The 21,600-nt window shown below is 55.5% G+C and overlaps 1 protein-coding gene across 12 annotated transcripts in view; it reads left to right on the forward strand.

Annotated features, from left to right (window-relative positions):
- The window catches only part of GDPD5 (glycerophosphodiester phosphodiesterase domain containing 5), an 83,131-nt gene extending 61,817 nt beyond the window's left edge, over nucleotides 1-21,314 (forward strand). For 6 of the 12 annotated variants that reach the window (XM_082747188.1, XM_082747183.1, XM_082747190.1 and 3 more), the window contains 12 exons: nucleotides 5,037-5,135; nucleotides 5,466-5,559; nucleotides 5,897-6,042; nucleotides 10,375-10,457; nucleotides 11,497-11,647; nucleotides 12,162-12,380; nucleotides 12,843-13,000; nucleotides 13,234-13,381; nucleotides 14,585-14,667; nucleotides 15,208-15,222; nucleotides 17,398-17,510; nucleotides 20,315-21,314. In XM_082747188.1, coding sequence (XP_082603314.1) covers nucleotides 5,037-5,135; nucleotides 5,466-5,559; nucleotides 5,897-6,042; nucleotides 10,375-10,457; nucleotides 11,497-11,647; nucleotides 12,162-12,380; nucleotides 12,843-13,000; nucleotides 13,234-13,381; nucleotides 14,585-14,667; nucleotides 15,208-15,222; nucleotides 17,398-17,510; nucleotides 20,315-20,463 — 1,458 coding nt within the window. In that variant the 3' untranslated portion in view covers nucleotides 20,464-21,314. The remainder of the gene's footprint in view (nucleotides 1-5,036; nucleotides 5,136-5,465; nucleotides 5,560-5,896; nucleotides 6,043-10,374; nucleotides 10,458-11,496; nucleotides 11,648-12,161; nucleotides 12,381-12,842; nucleotides 13,001-13,233; nucleotides 13,382-14,584; nucleotides 14,668-15,207; nucleotides 15,223-17,397; nucleotides 17,511-20,314) is intronic. The other 6 variants (XM_082747191.1, XM_082747193.1, XM_082747192.1 and 3 more) reach the window with 1 other exon arrangement.
- Nucleotides 21,315-21,600: the final 286 nt, after the last annotated feature.

Below are 21,600 nucleotides of genomic sequence, written 5' to 3' on the forward strand. Positions count from 1 at the left end.
GAGGACAGAGCCAGAAGCTGGACTGGGCGGAGGGGAAGGTGCCAGTGGCCATCCAGGGGGACTCCGAGGTCAGGCGCTGGGGAGTCAGACCTGGCAACTGAACTCTGAGAGGCCTGAAGACTGGCCGGCAGCCCTTCCTGCTTCCTCCCACCTGTCACTCTCTCCTAAGGTCTCCTCTGGGCTTCTGAAGTCCCCTCATGGGGCACTTTCTTCTTCCGGCTGGGCAGCTGACACTTGAAAGAACTGCTCCAACTGGCACGCCGGGGGTGGGGGGGCGGCATCCACTGGGGTCACCTCCTCTAGCTCAAGACTGCTTCTCAGCAGGCCAGGTCACACCTGCTTGATCCTGGTGGAGGCCCAGAGCCAGCCCTGGGGAGCAGATCAGTACAGGGAGTCGTCCCCTGGGGCTGGAAGGATCAGATCCTTCTTGAGCACAACGGCCAGCTCCTGGGGTGCCAGTCCTGCCTTCCTCTCCCCTCAGTCCCCTCCCATGAGGTCTCAGCGTGAGCAAGGTCTTTCTAGGCAGAACTGATCCACAGCTGAACCTGACGCACCAGGAGGGAGGGGTCCCTGGGGGGCTGGGAGTATTCAAGCAGGGGTCAGAAATTCTCCTGTTCTGCTTCAAAGATTCTGTCACTTGATTCTAAAATTCTAAAGAATCCTCTCCTTTTTTGTTTTAACCAACGTTTGACCACCTAATACACTGACATGGTTCAAAATTAAAAAGGAGCTAGAAAGTGTGCAATGCAGATCTCCCTATCTCCCAAAGATACTTTAAATGTGCAAATATACATGTGTATTTCCTGTTCTCCTCCTTTCCCCTAAGCAGCCTGCTCCCTCTCTCCTGCACCTTGGCCAAACCAGAGCTCCTTGCCCTTCGGGCACCGAGAGTGGTGCCATCAGTGTCCAGCCCTCGCACCTGCCCGCCAGCTCCTCCCTGGTTTCCCACACCCTCCTTTCCTCACCAGCATGGTGTGGCAGTGAGCTGGGCAGAGAGTTCTTGCGACGGAGCCTCGTTGCCCTGTGCCACAGATCCACGCCCCACAGTCGGGGCTTAGAAAACACCCTCGCCATAAAGAGTTCACCAATTTCTTTCTTGGCTTTGGCCAACCCGACGGGTGAAGATGCCGCTCATTTGAACATGCATTTGGAGTCACTTACCTTTCCTTTTCCATGAACTGGCTCTTCCTCTCTTTTGTCCTTTTAGCGATGGGATTTGCTTTTTGCTTTTTGATTTGTAGGACTGCTTTATAGGTCCAGAAAATTAGCCCTTTGGCTGATGAACTGCAAATAATTCTTCCTGATTCATCTTTTAACTGGGCTCGTATTATTGCCATAAGAACTTTTTTATTCTTCAGTGTGTGAATATATCATCTGTTTGATGTCTCCCGGGTTTTGTGTCAGAGTCAGAAAAGTCTTTCCAGAAAAAAATGTCTCTGCTGGTATCACTTGGTAACTGTAGGTTTCTACCTTTTTTTTTTTTTTTTTTTTTTAACATTTACCTATTTTATCTTTCTGGAAGTTATTTAGGGATATAGTATGATCTTTGTTCTTTTTTAGATGGCTTCCCAGGTCCTCTCTGTTCAGTAATCCATTCCTTCCTTCTAATTGGAGATGACACTTTTATATTAGACTAATTATTTAAATGTATTTAGATCTGGGGGCACCTGCGTGGCTCAGTCAGTAAAGCATCTGACTCTTGATCTCAGCTCAGGTCTTGATCTCAGGGTCATGAGTTCAGGGCCTGCGCTGGGTCCCACACTGGGCATAGAGCCTACTTAAAAAAAGAAAAAGAAAAGAAAAGAAAAGAAAAGAAAGAAAGAAAGAAAGAAAGAAGGATGGAAGGAAAGGAAGGAAGAAAGAAAGAAAAGAAAAGATCTTTCTGAGCTTTTTATTTACTTCCACTTCTCTCTCTGGTCTCATGCCAATATCATCTTGCTTTACCTCTGACAGTTTGATGTTTTAATCGTTAGCTTTATTTTGAGCCTCTCTGGTTCCCCAGGTCGTGAGTAGGGCTGGCTGCAGAGCAGAGGGCCCAGGATGGTGCAGAGAGGGAGCCATTTGGGGCAGGCAGGGTACCGCAAGCAGATCTGGGTGTCCACTTGGGGACCTTCCCCTTTCCTCCCCAGTCCTCCCAAGGCTTCTGTTTCCCAGAAATAGGAGCCAAGTCCAGGGGCCCAGAAGGTAAGAAGGTCGAAGTGTGCTTGGGCCTTTCCAGTAAACAGGAGGTCCTTTCCCTGAGATGCCCCATTTCCACCCCACCCTCCACTCCAGAATTGGCTCTGAGGCCACTGCTGCGAGGGGCTTTGACCACAGCTCCCACCTTCCCAGGCTGTTCCCCGTCCCGACACTGCCATGCCCCCATCTGTGGCCTTGTCTGACTCCTCTACCACAGCGGCAGCAGCCCCCAGTCTAGGGGCTGCCTGGAGGAGGTGTCTGCCAGTGACTCAAGCTGTTAGCCCAGAAAAGAGGGTGGGGCACCATGCAGCCACACCGCCAATTACCAAGGGAGCTGGGCCCAGCCTCCCCCACACCTCCTGACCAACCAGGCCGGGGTCCCCAATTCTTCCTGGTGTCCGGCCCCCTCCCTGTCCAGCTGCTGTTCAGGAAGGCACACTTGCGCTAGGTGCTGCTCCTCACAGTAGCCATGGCCTTGTGTCCTCGGCGCTCATTCTGTGTGTCTGACACTTTCCACACAGTATGTCGGTTACTCTCGGTAATAATCTTGCTCATTTGGTATAATGCCCGCTTTTTCAAATGCTACCACTAACACTTAGCAAGCATTTACTCTCTGGGCGCTGACCACTGTGCTTACTGGCACGCTACCTGCTTTCTGTCCCTTGTCCCCATACCCCTTTCAGGTGGACACTCTCTCTTCCCATTGCACAGCTCAGAAGATGTGCTTCGGGAGGCTAGCCTCTCCCCGTAGGGCTGCAGAGTTGGGGTCTGACTGAAGGATGGGACGTGCAGAGCCCCAAACCCCAGCCTGCCATGAGGACCACAGAGCCCAGCATCTAGCTGCCCCTGGGAGGCCGCCCTATGACCCCTCTGCAAGCCTGGCTTCCAGCTTTTTGCTGCATGGACAGGCTGCCTGTGTCCCTGTCCCTTCCTCTGTCCTCTCAAACCACAGTCCTACTTGTGCAGAAGACCAAAGACCGCTTTCACAGGAGCCGAGCGGGCCATCCCTGGGCCTTCTGCATGAACTCTATCCTTTGCAGTCAGATGTGAGGAACAATGGTCATGTTGGGCGTCAGTGCTATTATTGTAGCTTCAGGAGACAGAGGGGTGGGGGGGACCCCACAGACACTGAACGCCGCAGTAACGCCTCTAAGCATAATGGTTGCCACGACAGCAATGGCAAGACTCGGAGAGAATAACAATTTTAATTGTGCTAGGATTATGGGAAATCAGCATTACTGCAAGCCTTTCCACTAGCAGTTAAATGTAGTAAGACTGTCAGAAGCAACCCTCCAGAGACCTTTGCGGTGTGCAGGGCTGGCCTGGAGGGGGCAGCGGGGCGGGGGGCAGAGAGCCTGTGTGTGGAGGAGGGATTCTCAGGGATGGGGAACACACCCCTCGGCCTCCCTCCACAGCAGTGTGACACTCCAGAAAGAGCACAACCTCTGGGACAGGCAGGATGGGGTCTGCTTCTGGATCTGCCCCCTCAGAACTACACACATGCCAGCCCTTCTCTGAGCGGTTTCCCTGCGCATAAAATCAGGGTGATCATGACCTCACCCGGGACATTAGAAGAATAAACACAAGGAAAGCAGGACATCCCTTCCCTGGCCCCGGGCACACAGGCCCTCTGACTACCTGTGCCTCCCCTCTTCCCATGTCCCCCAGGCCAGTACGTTACAGCCATAAAGACCCCCACCCACCTCAACCTCATCACTGCTGCTTATGGGAACGTTCATCTCCGGGCTGATGGGCTGTAGTGCCAAACCTCCAAAGGAAAACTTAATCCCAGGAGAAATGAACCTTCCCTGCCGGGCAGGGGACAGAGATGGATCCACCGCTGTCTGTGCCCTCACCATCCGGGCTTGTTCAGTTGGTGGAGGGCTCTCAGAAGGCTGCTGCCTTGAGGAAGGTGCTGCAGGAAGGGGGACAGTGGGGAGACAGCAGCTGTAGGGCAGGGTGGGGCCTTGACTGGCGCATTATGGAGCGGGCGGGGGGGGGGGGTTTGGAGGATTTGGGGAAGAGGTGTGACTTGAGCTTTAAGGTGCCAGGCTTGGCAGTGAGGCAAAGGTGGCTGTGCGGGGGGTGGGGTAGTTAGATACTGGGCTGCGCTTAGTTTTGGGGAGCATCTGGCTTTGCATGAGATGTTCCATACTCATCTGTCCCCGGAGCTCTCTGTCCTGTGGAGGTCCTGTGTTGTCTTCCCTTGGAGTCACACTCCTTGCTTCCTCCAGGAGGCAGCTCAGAGGGCAGCACCCCCACCCAAGCCAAAGCTCGGAGGTGGGGGCTGGGAGCAAGCCTTGGCAGTGGGGCCTGTGGGGCTGCACCCCGGCTCACTCCAGCTTGCTCCAACCTCTGGGGCTCTCAGCTCCTGCTGGGGACCCAGCTCTTCCACCTCTGGCCGCATGGCCTGGACAAGTCACCCTTCACCCCAAGAGCTGCTGGCTGGGCTAGAAGAGTGACCGGCTGAGTCCAGATGTCCCCACTGGCCGAATATCTTTCCTGAACACTGAACGCTGAACACTGGGCTGCGCCTCTGCCTCCCCCCAGCTTCCTCCCACCTTCTCTCCTCTCCAGCCTCCCTCCTGTTCGTTTGAGGTCCGCTAGCCTCCTCCTGCCTCTGTCCCTCACTGTCGCTTCTGGCTGGCCGGCTCTGGCTCTCTTACAGTCATGCCTCTTCTCCACTTCCCCGCCTCCCTGCTTTGTGGGTCTCTCTTGCACTCTCCATTCCTCCCTGTGTCTGTGTCTCTCAGCCTCTCCCGCCGCTTCTGCTCCCCTCTCAGACACACTTGGGGACACTCTGGCTGTCTAGGCACACCTGTTCTGATCCTCTTGTCTGGTGACTCTTCCCCTTCCAGATAGGGCTGGTGGTCATCCTGGTGTCCACAGTGGTAGCCATGTCAGCCGTGGCCCAGCTGTGGGAGGACGAATGGGAGGTGCTGCTCATCTCCCTGCAGGTGAGTGGGGGGGGGGGTGCTGGGCAGCCGCTTCCTCAGAACCTTCCAAACAAGGCCTTTTCATGGCTTTTTTTTTTTTTTCATGCCTTTTCATGGCTCATGTCTCTCCAAAGGCCCAGAGGGAGTAGGGAGCTGTCTGGGTCACAGAGTAAGTCAGAGCAGGAAGGAGGCTACAGCTTGGGGTTTCTGCACCCTGAGTGTCCTCCACTGAAAAACGGAGACAGAGTTGCCTGCCCCATGGATAGAGACAGGCTATCAGGATGCTGGTGACCAGCGGAAATGGACATGGCTGCGAGCCAATGGTCCCTCTTGCCCCTTCCCATACACAAGGGCACAGCACCATTCCTGCACGTCGGGGCCCTGGCCGCCATCACTGCACTCTCCTGGATTGTGGCAGGACAGTTCGCCCGGGCAGAACGGACCTGTAAGTATGACTACCTGCCCTCACCTAGGTGGCCTGGGGACAAGGTGTCGCTCTCGGCGTGGGGGGGTTCTGGTTCAGAGTGGCCCACACATTCCACCAAAGGCTGCAGCCCCAGTAGGCCCTTCAGGACTCCTCGTCTGCATGCCTGTCTATGTGAGAGTTAGAAGTCAAGCTCACCTTCCCAATGGCAGCTGCCCATGGTGCAGGGTCCCCAGAGAGTGTCTGGGTCCTGACAGGTGGAGGGAAGAAAGGTCCAGCATCCCCCACAGTTCGTGGGTGGGCCTCCTGGGAGCCACACGGCTCACCAGACAGCCTCACTCACAGCCTGTGTCTGCAGCCTCCCAGATGGCCATTCTCTGTACCTTCTTCGCCATTGTGTTTGCCTTGTACCTGGCACCTCTCACCATCTCCTCTCCCTGCATCATGGAGAAAAAGGACCTGGGCCCCAAGCCTGCCCTCATCGGCCACCGCGGCGCCCCCATGGTGAGTGCCACTTGAGGGTCCTAACAGAGTTGGGGGGAGGAGCTGCCATTCTGGGGGAGACAGGCCAAGACTAGCTCCTTGTAAGGAGGACCTTGTAGGGAAAGGGACAGAATAAGCATAGTGTAGCAACCGTAGTAATCCCTTCCAGAGGGTATGTGGAAGAACTGGTGGAAAAGCTAGGGAGCTTAGATGGGACTGAATCCTGAAGCATCCTGAAGGCATCTTGCTAAAAATATTTAACTTTTATCCTGAGGGCCCTGGGAAGACACGGGAAGGCTTCAGGCCAGGGACAGACCCGGCCAGGTTGTGGGTTGGGAAGGCCCAGGAGAGAGTGCCGGGTGTGGGGAGAACAGCAGGACCCTGGGTTACAAGAGCCAGAAGGAACACCTTCCTGGCTGTGGGGGCCGGAGGGGATGGGTGCAGCTCAGAGCCCATTGTTAATCGGAATGTAGCTGAACAGGGTTGAAATAGAGAGAGGAAGAAGTCAAAGTCCGAGCCCTGTGACCCCACAGCAGACCTTCCACTTGAGAGGACGGGTTCAGAGGCATGCTCCCTTGGTCTTTTGGCAGCTGTGGGAGCTTGGATCAATCCCTATCTGCTCCGTGCCCATTTCCTCATCTTGTATCCTGGGCTAATGGAAAGTGTCTGGGCCATGTGAAGTAGGACTTAGCACACGTGAAGGGCCCGGCTATGAGCCTGGTGCACAGACAGTAAGAGGGAGACATTCCTGCTTTCTGGGGCAGGCCCTCTCCCTTCTCTGGACCAGGGGTTCCTTCAAGGACACCCTGAACTTGTGGTTCTTAACAGAAGCAGTACCACTTCCCACCCCCAGGGAGCACTCAAGGACTTCGTGAGAGCTTTTTCTTGGTTTTTGCAGTGATTCAGAGTTCCATGATGTTACTGAATTTCAGGGTAGTCAAGGTGGCCTCACAAAGTAACTTTTAAAAAGGAGGTGTTGAGTCCAATGGGGCTGTGAATCACCCTTAGGTTCTTCCTCACTACCTGTGGTGAGTGTTACTGTGCCCATTTTCTAGGTAAGATTCAGACACCTGTGCCCAAACTGGACCCTGGAGTCCTCCCAACATATATCCCTTGCTGGTCCCAGTACCTGGAGGAAACTAGCTAGAAAGGCCATGGCTGTGGAGTCAGAGGGATCTGGGGTTGGGGTCCAGTTTTGCCCCGTGTTGCCTGTGTGTCTCACCAGTCCCCTCTGAAATTTATGCTACAAAGGATCATGAGCAGAGCTTAGAAGCACAGCCCCCTCAGGTGGGTGGAGCCCAAGATTACAGGCCCTCCTCCATTCAGGACCCAGATCACCCAAGCTCATGCCCTGAAGGGGTGGTGCTCAGCCAAAGGGAAGGAGCCGGGTGGCCCCAGCATGGATTATTTTTTTTAATGGGAAAATTTTCTATTATTTATAGAAGTTGCAAGAATGGTATAAGGAATCCTAGAAAGAAGAATAGTATAATGACTCCAAGACCACATTCAACACTTATCAGTTCTCTTGCCACTCTCGTTTCCTCTATCTCCCTTTTTTCTTTTCCACAATATTTTATTTTTAAGATTTTTAAAAAGAGTTATTTATTTTAGAGAACACAAGTAGGAGGGACAGAGGGAGAGGGAGAGACAATCCCAAGCAGACGCCACCCTGAGCACTGACCAGATGCAGGCCTCGATCCCACGACCCCAAGATCACCACTTGGGCTGAAACCAAGAATTGGATACTCAACTGACTGCACCACCCAGGCACCCCTATTTTAAGATTTTTTAAAAAGTATATTTATTTAAGCAATCTCTATACCCAATGCTGGTTTTGAACTCATGACCCTGAGCTGCATGCTCAGGACACCCGGGTGGCTCAGTCAGTTGACCATCGGATTCTTGGTTTTGGGTCAGGTCATGATCTCATGGGTTGTGGGATCAAGCCCCAGGTCAGGCTATGCTCTTCCCTCGGCATGGAGTCTGCTTGGGATTCTCTCCCTCCACCTCTCCCTCTGCTCCTCCCACCCCACACCCTGTGTTCTCGCTCTGTCTCTCAGAAATAAATAAATAAAATCTTTTTAAAAAGAAAGCTTCATGCTCCACAGACTGAGCCAGCCAGGCACCCCTCTGCTGTAATATTTTAAAGCAAATCTCAGCTATCCAGACATCATATTGTTTTGCCTATACATACTTCAGGATGGATCTCTAATCCATAAGGACTTTTTTTGTTGTTGTTTTAATATAATGACAACTACAATGCTGCTGTTACATCCAACCAAATTAATAGTAATTCTTTAATATTATCTTATACTGCACCCATGTTTAGCTTTCCTTTGTTGACTCAAAAGCTCCTTTTTACAGCGGAGTTGTTAACAATCAGGATGCAAACGGGGACCACATGGCGCATCTGGCTGACACATCTCCCCAGCATCTTCTAGTATATGGTGACCCCCCTCCCTTTTTTCCATATGCTGTTTATATGTCAAAGAAGTCATTTCTCCTGTAGAATTTCCCACGTTGTGCCTCTGGCTGATCACGTCCCCAAGGCGGCTGCAGAATGGCTGGCACACGTGTCTGACACGGCCCCATGTGTCACTGTGCCTGCATGTGTGTTGGGGTCTATACCCGAGTGTGTCACTGCTTCTGGACCCATGCATCTGGGTGTGAGAAGCCTGAGTGCACACTGCTGTCTCTGAGAGGGCATCTGTGTGCCCTTGGGTGTATGGACCCGTTTGTGACAGCCACCCCCACATACACTTTCCTGACAGCAGAATTCCAGCTGGGCTTAGGTCTGAGGCATGTAGGGATGAAGATTCACCCTGAAATCACACACAGGTGTGCTCCTTGGAGCCCTTTTGGGGTCCCCAGGCTGGCCAGGGAGGGCTAAGTTTCCACAGCTCTTTCTCCAGGGGCCAACCCCTACCCCAGGAGACCTGAGTTTACAAAGCCTCTGCCCTTCCCCCTCACTGCCTCTGCTCCCCGGGAGTATTTATTGCCCCTGCTGTGCTCCTTTGTGTCTCCCCATCTACCTTCTGCAGCTGCAGCCCACAGGGGAGCGCTGGCACCCCTCAGGGGGAGGCCTGGCTGCAGGGCATTTAGAGGCAGGAGGGGCAGGAACTCCACCAAGTCCATGCCTGTCTCTGATGTCTCTGAGGCCCTGTGCCGCCTCTGCCTCCGAGTGGGGCCTCACACAGCCCACCTGAATGGGAGAAGGGAGCCCTGTCCTCCAGAGCTGCTCTGCCCCAAGGAAAGAGGAAGAAAGGAGCTCAGTTATAGAGACTGCTGCTGTCTCTCTTCTCTCCTATGAGCTCAATAACATTAGCCTGTTTTACAGCTAGAGAAGCCAAGGTGCAGAGGTGAGGTGAGAGGGAAGTGGAATCATTCCTTCTCAGCCCCACAGCCCTTGCTGTACCAGGCTACCTCCCAGAGGAAGGGGATGTGTTACGTGTGGGAGCAGCACGGCCAGAGGGAGAGAAGAAGGGCACAAGTGTGTCTTGGTGGGAATGAGATCGGCCCATCCCTTACTGCCAGACCTCCCTTCCCCTTCCAGCCTAGCCTGTACTGCTCTGGCTCCTAGTCCAATCCTTGGTATGGTCATGACCCCCAGTGGTGACACAGGGTATGACAGGGTCTTCAGACCGAACAGACTAGGGAGGGACACTTGGAACTCTGACTCCCAATTTGAAGGACAAGTGAATTCAGAGAACACTGAATATCACCCCCAAGGGGAAAACAGGGAAACTGAGGTCCATAGGAGAAAAAGATGCACCAATGGTCACAAAGCTATGGCAGGGCCAGGGCTAGATCCAGAATCTTCTGATTTATATGCTATAGGATTAATAGTAGTCCCTTATCAAGACTGCATATCAGGCAACATGTTGGGGGCTTATAATCCATGGAACCATCTAGGAGATGGTCTTGTCATGTCTGTACAGATGCAAAAACTGGGCGCCCCATGGAAACTGCCATCCTGAGTACCCCCTCCTCTCCCTCTAGGATCTCCACCCAGACCCCGGGGGTAACCAGGAGGAAACATGGCTTGCAGCTCCAGTCCAAGACTGCCACAAGGCAGAGAGCTGTATAAGAGCCTTCACACGCCCACATTTATGTACATCAACACTAACCACCTCTGCCTCCTCCCCCACCAACAAAACCTGTAAGGCAGGCACAATTTAACAGATGAGGAAATGGAGCCTCAGAGAAGCTGCATGGGTGCCCAGGGTCCCACAGCTACTGCCTGGATGAGCGGGAACTAGAAGCAGGCTTACTCCAGCCTCCTGACACACAAGTTTCTGCGTCAGCGGGGGAGATGTGTATCAGCTAAAATTTTGGCTCTCCTCTCCTGCCCAGCTGGCCCCAGAGCACACGCTGATGTCCTTCCGGAAGGCCCTGGAGCAGAAGCTGTATGGGTTACAGGCTGATGTCACCATCAGGTAGGTGTGGCTGTTGGGAGGACCACAGTCCCCCATCATCCCTGCTGCATCCACATTTGGGACTCAGCTGAACCTCAGGTCCCAGAGCTTCAGAGATGGGAGGGCAGAGGCTTGGATAAGCCACTGAGGGCCCACACCTTGTTTGTGCCAAATGCCAGGATACAAAATAGGGAGACAGATAGGTGCTCATGGTTCAAGCAGAGGTAGGGGAGTGGGATCTAGAGTCCTGCCACAGATGCAGTCAAAGGAGAGGCCAGCTGTATGTGGCTCAGCAAGACGGAGCTCAAACACAGGTAAGGGAGATAAGCACACGCAGAACGAGATAGTCACTGTGATGTTCAAAGACCACATAAAATGACTTCTGTGTCCTCAACATAGAGATTGCAAAAGCACCTATTAGTACAAAGATTGAAAATTCATAGCCATCTCACAACAGAGGAGCTCTGAGAATGGGAAAGTGGGGACTACCACCTACAGTTTACACAGGTGGTGGAGTGAGTGAGGGCACCACGCGTGTGAGGCTCCGAGTGCAGACACCACAGAACTGTGTGTTCATCACCTTCCAGCAGGTGGTGGTAAGATGCCCTGAGGAAGGGGGCCATGCATACCTCTTCTAAGAAACCACATGGGCTACTGGCAGCCCCAGTGGGGTAGAGGAGGAGGGCGGTAGAGGGGAATGTGTCCAGAGGGCCTGCATTTGTCCTGTCCTATTATGGCATCACATGGATTGGGTTCTCATCAAGTTCTACCACTTCCCGCGCTAGTGGGCTTAAGCTAGATAATTGCCTTTCCCATTGTCAAATGAGGTAGCACCTTTCTGCTATCCCACTCTAACCCTCACAAAAAGCCAGAGGGACTCACCCCATCCACCTTGTGCACAGAGGGAGCCTGAGGCCCAGAAAGAAGCAAAGCCCGCTTGGGTCCCATGGGGGCTGGTGTACATGGGTGGGAAGGAGTGTGTGGGGGTTGGGGAGGGATCACTGGCAGGCAGGTGAGGGACCTGGGTGGACAGTGACGTGGGGGTCCCACCTTCCCGCAGCCTGGACGGCGTGCCCTTCCTCATGCACGACAACACCCTACGTCGAACCACCAACGTGGAGCAGGAGTTCCCAGAGCTCGCCCGCAGACCCGCCTCCATGCTCAACTGGACCATCCTGCAGAGGCTCAATGCTGGCCAGTGGTTCCTGAAGGTGTGGCTCTACCTGTCCCAGCCCTAGGCATGGACCACACAGGCAGGACCCCACGGAATGAGGGGGCCAAGGGTGGCCAGCAGCTCAGAGGACCGCTAGTACCCTAGCAGCAGGGACTTGCAGCCAGGCCAGTTAGAGGCCTGCTTGAGCTCCCGCCGCTGGAGCCCGGGTGCCATGTGGCGTGGTCATCACTGCTTGTTCTGGTTCTATCTTCCCCGTCAGAAAAAGTTGACGGCAATGATGAGAGTTAACAGGTAAAAACTGTGACTTTGTGAAACTCCAGAGGGAGACTGGTTCCTATGAAATGCTACTAAAGGAGAATGTGCAGGTGTCTGGGAGAAGTCCCAAGCAAATGACTTCCAGAAAACCAGGGTGGTGTGGGTAAGCTAGGGTTGGGGTCTTCTAGACCCCCCCACAGGGCCCCAGCCAGAAGGTCACCTGACCCCGTGCCCCAGCAGCCCCTCAGTGTTGGGGGTGCTGGTGATGTAGCCGTGTGTACCCCTGTCTCTGCCAGACGGACCCCTTCTGGACGGCCAGCTCCCTCTCGCCCTCCGACCACAGGGAGGCACAGAACCAGTCCATCTGCAGCTTGGCAGAGCTCCTGGAGCTGGCCAAGGGCAACGCCACCCTGCTGCTCAACCTGCGAGAACCACCTCGTGAACACCCCTACCGCAGCAGCTTCCTCAATGCCACGCTGGACGCCCTGCTGCACTCTGGCTTCCCCCAGCACCAGGTGAGGCCCCCGCCTCCACACCGCCCGCCCAGACCTCCACTTCCACCTGGGCAAAAAGGGGGAGCACACCCCTTGCCCTCCTGACAGGTTAGCCCAGGGTCCAGAGGGAAAAAAGGAAGGCCTTCAGAGTGGACAGCGGGCAGGAGCAGGCTCTCTGGAACACTGCTATTTCCGCATCCTTGCGGACTCACACTCGGAGATCAGAGAAATCAGAAACCACTTCGTGGCAGCACAAGGGACTGGTGGCAAGCTGCAGAGTGACATGGGTTATATCAGTCTTGGGACAGGGGTCCGGAGGGGAGAGCAGTTTCACAGGCTCGGCTGGACCACGTTGTCCCCTGTAGATGCTTATTACATGTGAGCCTCACCGTGGGCCGCATCCCATTGCCTTGAACCCTCCCAGGAGCTTTAGGAGGGGTAGACGCTGTAACCCCAGGTGAGGCCGCCTGCTCCCGCCTGCAGGTCATGTGGCTGCCCAACTGGCAGAGGCCCTTCGTGCGGAAGGTGGCTCCTGGTTTCCAGCAGACTTCAGGCTCCAAGGAGGCAGCCGCCAGCCTGCGGAGAGGCCACATCCAGAGGCTGAACCTGCGCTACACTCAGGTGTCCCGCCAGGAGCTCAGGTACCCACCCCAGCTCACGCGGTGGGGGTGGGGGTCGGATGCACTGGGGCTCCTGGTTCAGAGAGTAGAGCTCGAGAGTATTAGGTCTAGGTGTTGTCTAAGCTTGGTCCTCTGGGGATGGAGACTCCTTTCTCGGGGACAGCTATGAGGACAGTGGGTTCATAAAGGGGTCCCACGTTGGGCCCAGAAGCCCCCCTCAGAGGGCTGACCGCCTCTGTCTGCCTGCCCCACAGGGACTATGCATCCTGGAACCTGAGTGTGAACCTCTACACGGTCAACGCACCCTGGCTCTTCTCCCTGCTGTGGTGCGCGGGGGTCCCCTCCGTCACGTCCGACAACTCCCACACCCTGTCCCAGGTGCCTTCCCCGCTCTGGATCATGGTGAGTTGGGGAATGGGGGGGCAGCGGGTCCCTGGGGGTGTGTCGAGAGAACCTGGGGCATGAGGTGGGGGCAGGCTCCACGCTTGGGGCTCTCTGGTGAGATCTCAAGTGGGGAGCAGCATGGGAGGAGGATTTTCATGACCTCTGGGGTCTGCACTGAGGCGCTAGGGGGTGGGAAGAACCTGGGCCCAGCCCATGGGGAGAACAACATCATTCAACGGCCCTAGAGAAGTAAACTACTACTTGGGGCTTGGGTTTTGTGGATTGATTATGTTGTGTTTTAAAGGAAGGGAAGGCATTAGAAAAAGAGTAACAACAGAACAAGGATAGGGGACATTATATGCTATTCTGAGAGTACAGCAAATAAAACCAATTTTTACCTGGCTGAGTGAAGCTCTCCTGACAGCCTGAGCTCCAGTCGCTCGGGGCACCCCTGACCTCCCCACTGTGCTCCACTGCCACCTCCCTGAGGACGCGATAGCCAGTCCAAGGGTCTCATTATGGCTGAGACAGTGTCAGGCTCACTGAACCAAATCTAGGTTATGGACGATGTGTCCATCCACCTGCCCACTGTCCTTACAAACCTCCAAGGGCTCTGCTCAGGACAAGGTGAAGTGACTTACTAACAGCAGCAGCAGCAATGAGGACACTTGCATTTTCAGGTCACAGGAGCTGACCAACAGCAAGGCCTCCAGGGGCAGCCCCGTCCCTCCTCCAGTTTACCTGAGCTCAAGGGCCCGGGAGGCCTGGCCGCACTGGAGGCTTTGCCCTCCCTGGCCCCGGAGGGGGAGCCCCTGCACTCCACACCCTACGGTGACACACGTACTCTTACACCCGCACAGATGCCCTACGCCTCTCCACACATACGCCTGCCTTTACACCTCCACATTCAGCTGTCTACCTTCCATTTACTCCCCTTCCACTCGGAGCCCCCTTAAACACACAAATTCTCCAAGCTTATTAACACATGCCCCCTTCACCCTGACCACTGTGTCTCTTATGCTACACACACAGGCCCACAGTGCTCAGAGCCCACACCTACAAAATACTATCTCAAGGCCCCAAGCCCCAAAGTCCCCTCTAGATCCTCTGTAGCCCTTCCCTAATGGTGACGTGGGGTCGTCCTCCCCACGGAACCTCAGTCTGGAGGTCTGGTATGAACCAGCCAGAACTGAAAACTGGCCATGGGTCATCTGTCCACAGCCCCCTGATGAGTACTGTCTCATGTGGGTGACCGCGGACCTGATCTCCTTCACGCTCATCATCGGCATCTTCGTGCTCCAGAAGTGAGTGGGCTCTGACCCCCTTGCGTGCCCCACAGACCCAGCCCGTGCCCCAGCCAGGTAACCCTCCTCCTGAGCCCGTGGCCAGGAGAAGCCCTGCCTGGGCAGCCTGTTCAGGGTAGGACTGCCCAGCGGGGGCCCCCCAGCCCCTCCTCCTCAGCCAGCACGGGTGGCTTCTGGAATGAGCACCCAGCTGGGAGCCCAGAGCCAGCCTCGGCCATGACCTGCTCTGTGGACTCAGGCGGGTTGGGCTCCTCTCCGGCTGTGTCCTCACCTGTTCCCCAGGGTCTGGGCTGTCACCAACACTCAGCACTCAGGTGTGCCATGCTGGAGACCTCCTGCCTGTCAGGATGGCAGCGGGGAAGTGGGGGGTTTGTCTGGGGGAGGGCTTAGGGCCAGGCAGGGCCCCCCAATCCGGCCACAAACAACTGGCTGTTTTATTCCTGACTGACGTTCTTTCTCTGTCACTCACCGCTCTGATCCGGCGCATGTCCCTCCTCTCTCTCCCTACCCCCCTCTCTGCTGCACTCTGGCCTCTCACAGCTATCACTTGATCAGGTAATTCTGGTGTGGTCTTCCTCTCCTGCTCCTCTTTCTCCCTCCTCCTCACCATCCCCTTCTCCAGTTCCACCCGAAAACCTGCTGTGCACCAAGCCTATGCCTGGGTCAGGGTCCCTGGTGGGCCACCCTCCCAGAATCCTCCCCTGGTAGCCTGATGCCTCCTGCTGTCCCCTGCACTCCTCTCCCCATCTCACCATGTGTGGCCTCCCTCCGGTTCCCCTTGCTGTTTCTGTGGATGAAAGGAAGCCAGTGCTTCCTAGCAGGTGGCTGACCTGGCCTCTCTCAGCACCAAAGCACCTCCCTCCAGGGAGGGACTGTGCCTGGCCACCCCTCCCAAGGCTGGCACTTGCAGGGGCCTTCACTACTGCCCCAAGCAAACCCTACCAAGTTCTGTCTCTCCCTTCCCATCTCTCGGTGTCTCCCCTTGGGCTTTGCCTCTTGAATCATTGCTTATCTTTCTGTGTGTCTCTAATCTCTCTCACTCCCCATTTCTGCCTCCTACCCGACTCCTCCCACCTTATACACACAGCCTCCCTGCTTTCCCCTGGGGGAACCCCCCAGTGGTTGAGCTTCCTGTCCTAGATGTACCTGGCTGCAGAGACCCTGGCATGACTCCTTCCTCCGGGGCTTACTATGAATTTCCAACATGAGTCCTAGGTCCGGGGGATCCAAGCCCCCACCTTGGTCCAAAGCCTTGGCCCTCCTGGTGACAGCTTCCTAAACTGCTCCCTGAGGGACATTGCTCAGTGAAGGGACACGTACTGGTCCTTCCTTCATCCTCTCTATCAGCAGACGCCCCCATGTGCTGCTGCTGTGCTGGGCCTCTAGCAAGGAGCCAGGCCTTCACTGTCGGAGCCCCAGGGTGCTAGGGGGCAGCCGAGGTGGCCCAAGTGCTGGAATGGACAGGCCAGGCCCTCTCAGTGTCCAGCCAGGGCCATGACACGGTCTTCATGGGGGTCAGGAGAGGACTGACAGAGGAGGGGAACCTGAGGGAGGCCATTCCCTGCAGGCCCCCTTCCTCCACCCATACAGTCAACAGATACCCTGGGCACCTGTCACACAGCAGGTACTAAGGTTGGCGCCAGGGACACTGTGACAAATGAGAGACCCAGTCACTGCCCTCAAGGACATGTAGGGCAGCCAGCCCAGCCAGACCACAGGCTGCCTTCCCCTCTGCTTCTTGCTTTCCCCTGTCTGTCTGCTCTTTTAATTCACCCACCTGCCTGTCCATCTGTCTGTCCATTTCTGCTGTGCTGACCCCATCTGGAAACACCTGATTTCTCATGGAGTCTGGGCTCCCCCTTCCACCCCAACAGGACTCAGTGCCTGGGGGGTTGGGTTCTTATTTCCAAGCTGACCCCTGCTTCTCTTGGTGGGAGTGGGGGTGGAGGTCCAGTGAATCTTTCGGTCTAGTCTGCAGGAAAAGTCTTAAGTTTGGACACCAGGGATTTGGGGCTGGTTGAGAAGAACTGCAGGGCAAGACCTGTTGAGGCAATACCTGCCCTGGGCTGGGCACAGGAATCCACGTCCCCGGCTCGGCCTGGCCCCTGCATGTCCCGCACAGCCCCATCTCTTGCCCGCCAGCCTCCTTTTATTCCCGCCTCCCCACGAAGGAAGAGGCCCCTCCTCCAGGGCTGCTGGAGCAGAGCAGCCTATGGCCCAGACACCCTTGCCTCTGAACCTGTGAAGACAAGGCCCCCACAGCCTCCTCTCCCTCCCTCACTTCCCCTCTGGCTTCACTAGCCTGGCCCTGATGAGGAAGCTGGAGGATCCAGCAGCTGGGACTCCCTGAGATTGGTGTGTACCCCACAGATGGGTGTCAGAGTCATGCCTGCCAAGCTCTCCCCCAATTTGTCCCATTCAGAGTCTGTGTGCAACTGTGGGCACCTGACACACAACTCCCCAGCCCCAAACAAACCATCTTCGGGGCAAGGGGACCTGATCTTGGGTTCCGGGGACAAGGGGGAGGCCGGAGAGCCCTGGCTGAGAGTCAGTAGACTCCGATTCAAGCCCTGTAGCTCTGCCCTCATCTGGGCCTCTGTTTCCCCATCTGTAGTCAGACAAGAGTCTTGCCGGTCTCTCAGGCCAAATCCAGATAGGCTCTGGGACTGGACAAGACCCTGCTCCAGGGAAGGGTGGGAAAGGACCTGTGCCCGTGGGCCATCTCTGCAGGTGGCGCCTGGGCGGCATACGGAGCTACAACCCTGAGCAGATCATGCTGAGTGCTGCAGTACGTCGGACCAGCCGGGACGTCAGCATCATGAAGGAGAAGCTCATCTTCTCAGGTAGGCAGCCCTGCAAGTTGAGGCAGGCCATGGGCTTGGTTACCTCCAGCCCCCCACATGCACACACACCTGCAGGTGACACAAATAGGCAGGAACACAGACAGCATGGACAAACATCTGTGCCCCTGGCTTCACAGACACAGAGAGAAACTCACACCCCTCCTCACGCGGTCATCAGCTCCAGACCCCGTGGCTGTCAGCCCCAAGGGTGGTGGGCAGGGGCTGCTTTTATGTCTCACCTCTCTCTGCTGGTTTATACACCGTAAGTATTAATTTTTCACTCTTGCTGGCTGCCAGCCCCCATTGACATTCCAGTCTGATGGAAGAGGGAGCTGTATAAATAAATACATAGAAAACTGGGTGCCACTAGAGCTCAGGGCACCTGGGTGGCTCAGTGGGTTGGGCCTCTGCCTTCGGCTCAGGTCATGATCCCAGGGTCCTGGGATCGGGCCCCGCATCGGGCTCTCTGCTTGGCGGGCAGCCTGCTTCCCCCTCTCTCTCTGCCTGCCTCTCTGCCTACTTGTGATCTTTGTCTGTCAAATAAATAAATAAATAAATAAAATCTTTAAAAAAAAAAAAAGAAAGAAAAGAAAACTGGGTGCCACTAGAGCTCTAGCGGGCATGCTGAGCCAGAGTGGGGTAACAGAAGAGAGTGATCAGAGCTCTCTGGGGCAGTGAGGGTCTCGGGGCCCACTTTGCAGGGTGACCTAGCTGGAATAGGAAGGTCGCACAGGAGGAGCCTGGGTAGTGGGTTGGAGATGAAGGCTGACTGAGCAGAGGAAAGGAAGGGTACCCAGGCAGGAAAAGCCAATGTTCAGAGGTAGTGAGGGGCTATGGCTTACTGGGGTACCAAGAACTATCCACCATTCCATATGGCATGAGGGGTGGCCTCATGTTCACTTACCAGAGCAAGGCACTAGGGAGACACTCAGGCCTCACCCTGAAAGCAAAGCGAGGTCATGGGCAGGTCTGTCCTTGTTACAGCAGGACCATAACAAGCACCACAAGCTGGGGGGCTTAACCAACAGAAATTTATTGTCTCTGTTTTGGAGGCTGGAAGTCCAAAATCAAGGTGTTGGCAGGGTCGCTTAATTCTGAGGGCCATGGGAGAAGGATCTGGTCCTTCTCTCCTTGACTTGTGGGTGGTCCTCTTTGTGTTGACATGGTGATCTCCCAGTATTCATCTATGTGTCCAAATCTCCCCTCTTCATAAGGACACCAGGCAGACTGGACTGGGGCCCACCTTAATGACTTCATCTTAACCAATTACCATCTGCAACACCCTTATTCTCAAAGTCACATTCTGGCAGTACTGGGGGTTAGGACTTCAGCCTATGATTTTGGGGGAGAGCACAATTCCACCTATAACAAGTATGCATGGTGGACAAGAGGGGGAAGCTGGAGGCAAAGAAACCAGTAACTCGGGAGAGACTGAACGTGAGAACACAGAGGAGAGGAGAGATTTGAGGGGTATTTAGAAGCCAGATGGGCTGGGGTTCAAATCCCAGCTCTGTCCCCAACTAGACAGGTGAACGAGAGCATGTTGGCATCAAACTCCTCTGTAAAAGGGACTGGCACTCCTTCACAGCGTGCTTGACAGTTAGAACCACACCTGGCTCAGAGGTATGCTCAGGAACCACTGTCTGAATGAATGACACCCCAGTGGGGGCGACTGATTTGGGGTCTGGTTCCTGGGACTGTGTGAACATCCACTCATTCATTCACCCCTTTATTTATTCATTCCTTCAACAGATGAACTTGTTACTGTGTTAGGTGCCTAGGAGTCCCAGATTCTTGCCTATGGGGCACTTGTATTCTCCTGCCTTGGCTCAAAAGGAGCTTCCCTGAGCACTAAGAGTGGGTTGGAGTGCCTCCCCTGGTGACCCGCAGCCCTCTAGCTACACTGGGGAGCTCCTGGGACGAGGGGCCAAAGGCACCCACCTGGGGTGCCCAGGCTCCTACAGCCTGGCCCAGAGAAGTCAGAAGGAGCAGGGAGAATGAGCAGAAAAAACAAGCCAGCCCCTAGACCTGGCAGGTTCTGTACCTCCAGGCCCCCCATCCTTCAGTGCCAAAGGCCATTCATTGAGCACCTTCTGAGGGCAGGCTCAGGCCAGCCACAGTCCTCCCCCACCCTGCCCACTCCAGGCTGAAAAGTCCTTTACAGAGCCCCTCAGCCTCCCCTCCCCTCAGGGTGGGCTCAGCTCCACTCAGCAGACCTTTTCTGAGCCTCTGTTCTATGCCCAGTGCTGTACCAGACAGCAAGACACAGATGCCCAGACCTCCCCACTGTGCTGCATGTACTCCGGCTAGTGGGGTCACAGGTAGGGATGATAGAAGAGGTGAAGGGGCAGGGGGAAACAGGAGCTCGGGGGGCCGTGAGGAGGCCCCATTCCAGCTTGAGGGGGCTCAGGGGAGGCTTTTAGGAGGTGGTAATAACAGAGATGAGAACAACTGAGCCAGATTTTAAGAAAAGGAGGTGTTGACAGGGAGGTCACTCTCAGGAGAGGGGACAATGTGTACAAAGGCCCTGAGTAGAATAAACACACGGGCACAAAGGTCAGGAGGGGACAGATGATTGTCTGGGGCTGGAAGGCGGAACAGCAGAGGAGAGGAGACTGAGCGTCTGCAGAGTCCAAGGAGGGCCTTGAAAGCCAACTCAGCAGCAGACCCAAGTCCAGTGATCTCATCAGCCTCCAAGTGCCTGACCAGGGCTTGCTGCAGGGTACTCTTGCCACTGCATCTGCCAGCCATCCTCATTGACCCCACTCTCCCCACTCCCATTCTGCCATCCTTTGGCCCCACAGAGATCAGCGACGGCATGGAGGTCTCCGATGAGCTCTCTGGATGCTCAGACCACAGTTACGACACGTACACCACCACTGCTTCCACCCCTGCGGATCACCGAAGGAGTGGCAGCCGCACCAAGACTCTCACGGACCGGAATGGGCGTTAGCTGAAACCTTGTCTGTCTCAGCCTGAACCTAACGTGGAGATCAGGGAACCCATAAGAGCTGGCAGAAGCATGTCTGCATGGGGAGTGCACTGGGAGCTGGCTCCACCGCCTCCTTGTTGGCTCCAGCCCTCTGTCAGCCATGGCCTCCCCTGGAGGGGGCTCTCCTCTCTCCTGAGGCCCGCTTGGGTCAGAACTCCAACCTTGCAGATGTCCCTGCAGGCCTGGGGCTCCTTCTGGAAAGTTTGGGGCCTGGGGCCTGGCCCTCCCCTGGAGGCCTTCCCTTATATCCTGATCTGGAAGGTTGCTGAGTCACTGGACTATGCCCTGGCCCCTGTGGCAGCTGAGAATTTGGATGTCCACATGTCTATGCTCAGAGGCAACTGACTTCTGCATGTCTCCTGCCTTGAGGGCCTGGGCTAGGCCTCTGCCCCCAGCAGCTCAGTTCTTCATGTCGGTCTCAAAAGCACAAGGATTTTCAGCCCAGGAGGAAAGCCTGCTGCAGTGGTGGAGACACTCCTCCCCAACCAGCCTCATACCACGACTGGCCCTGCCCTGGGAGAAGGACCGAGCCAAGTCCCCAGGAGCAGCTAGAAATGGCCAGAAGAGTAGGCTTAAGGCTACTTTTACAAACCCTGACCTAAGTTTCCAGCAGGTCTCTAAGGCAGACAGGCACAGAGACCCAAGAGATCCACAGACTGACACAACCTCAGGTTTCCGCATCAGTGGCCACAGGGCAGTGGTACTTGGGAAGAGCGTTCTAGGCATGGTCAACAGTGGGCATGTGCCCAAGGAGGTCTACAGTGGAGCGAGCCTGAGGGCCTCAGCCAATATGATTAAAGCTGCCATCTTAATATGTGTCGTCTCTGAATGGTCTGTGGGAGGGAAGGGATAGGGTTTGCTGGGTTTGGGATTCAGTTTGAGGCCAATGATTTGAGGAGGAAGCATTCTCAGAAATGAATGGAAGAGCGCAGGGTGTTTGGACCCCTACCGAGCATCACCAGGACACTGCGACTTCATGAACAGCCTTGGGGTTGGGTTCTAGAATCCCCATATTGTGGTGGGGGGAGACGGTCCTGGAGTGGTAAAGTGACCATCCAAAGTCACACAGCTTAGTATGGGCAAAGCCAGAAGCCCACC

The sequence above is a fragment of the Mustela nivalis genome (assembly GCF_964662115.1).
Source record: "Mustela nivalis genome assembly, chromosome: 9".
In the NCBI taxonomy this organism is placed as follows: domain Eukaryota; kingdom Metazoa; phylum Chordata; class Mammalia; order Carnivora; family Mustelidae; genus Mustela; species Mustela nivalis.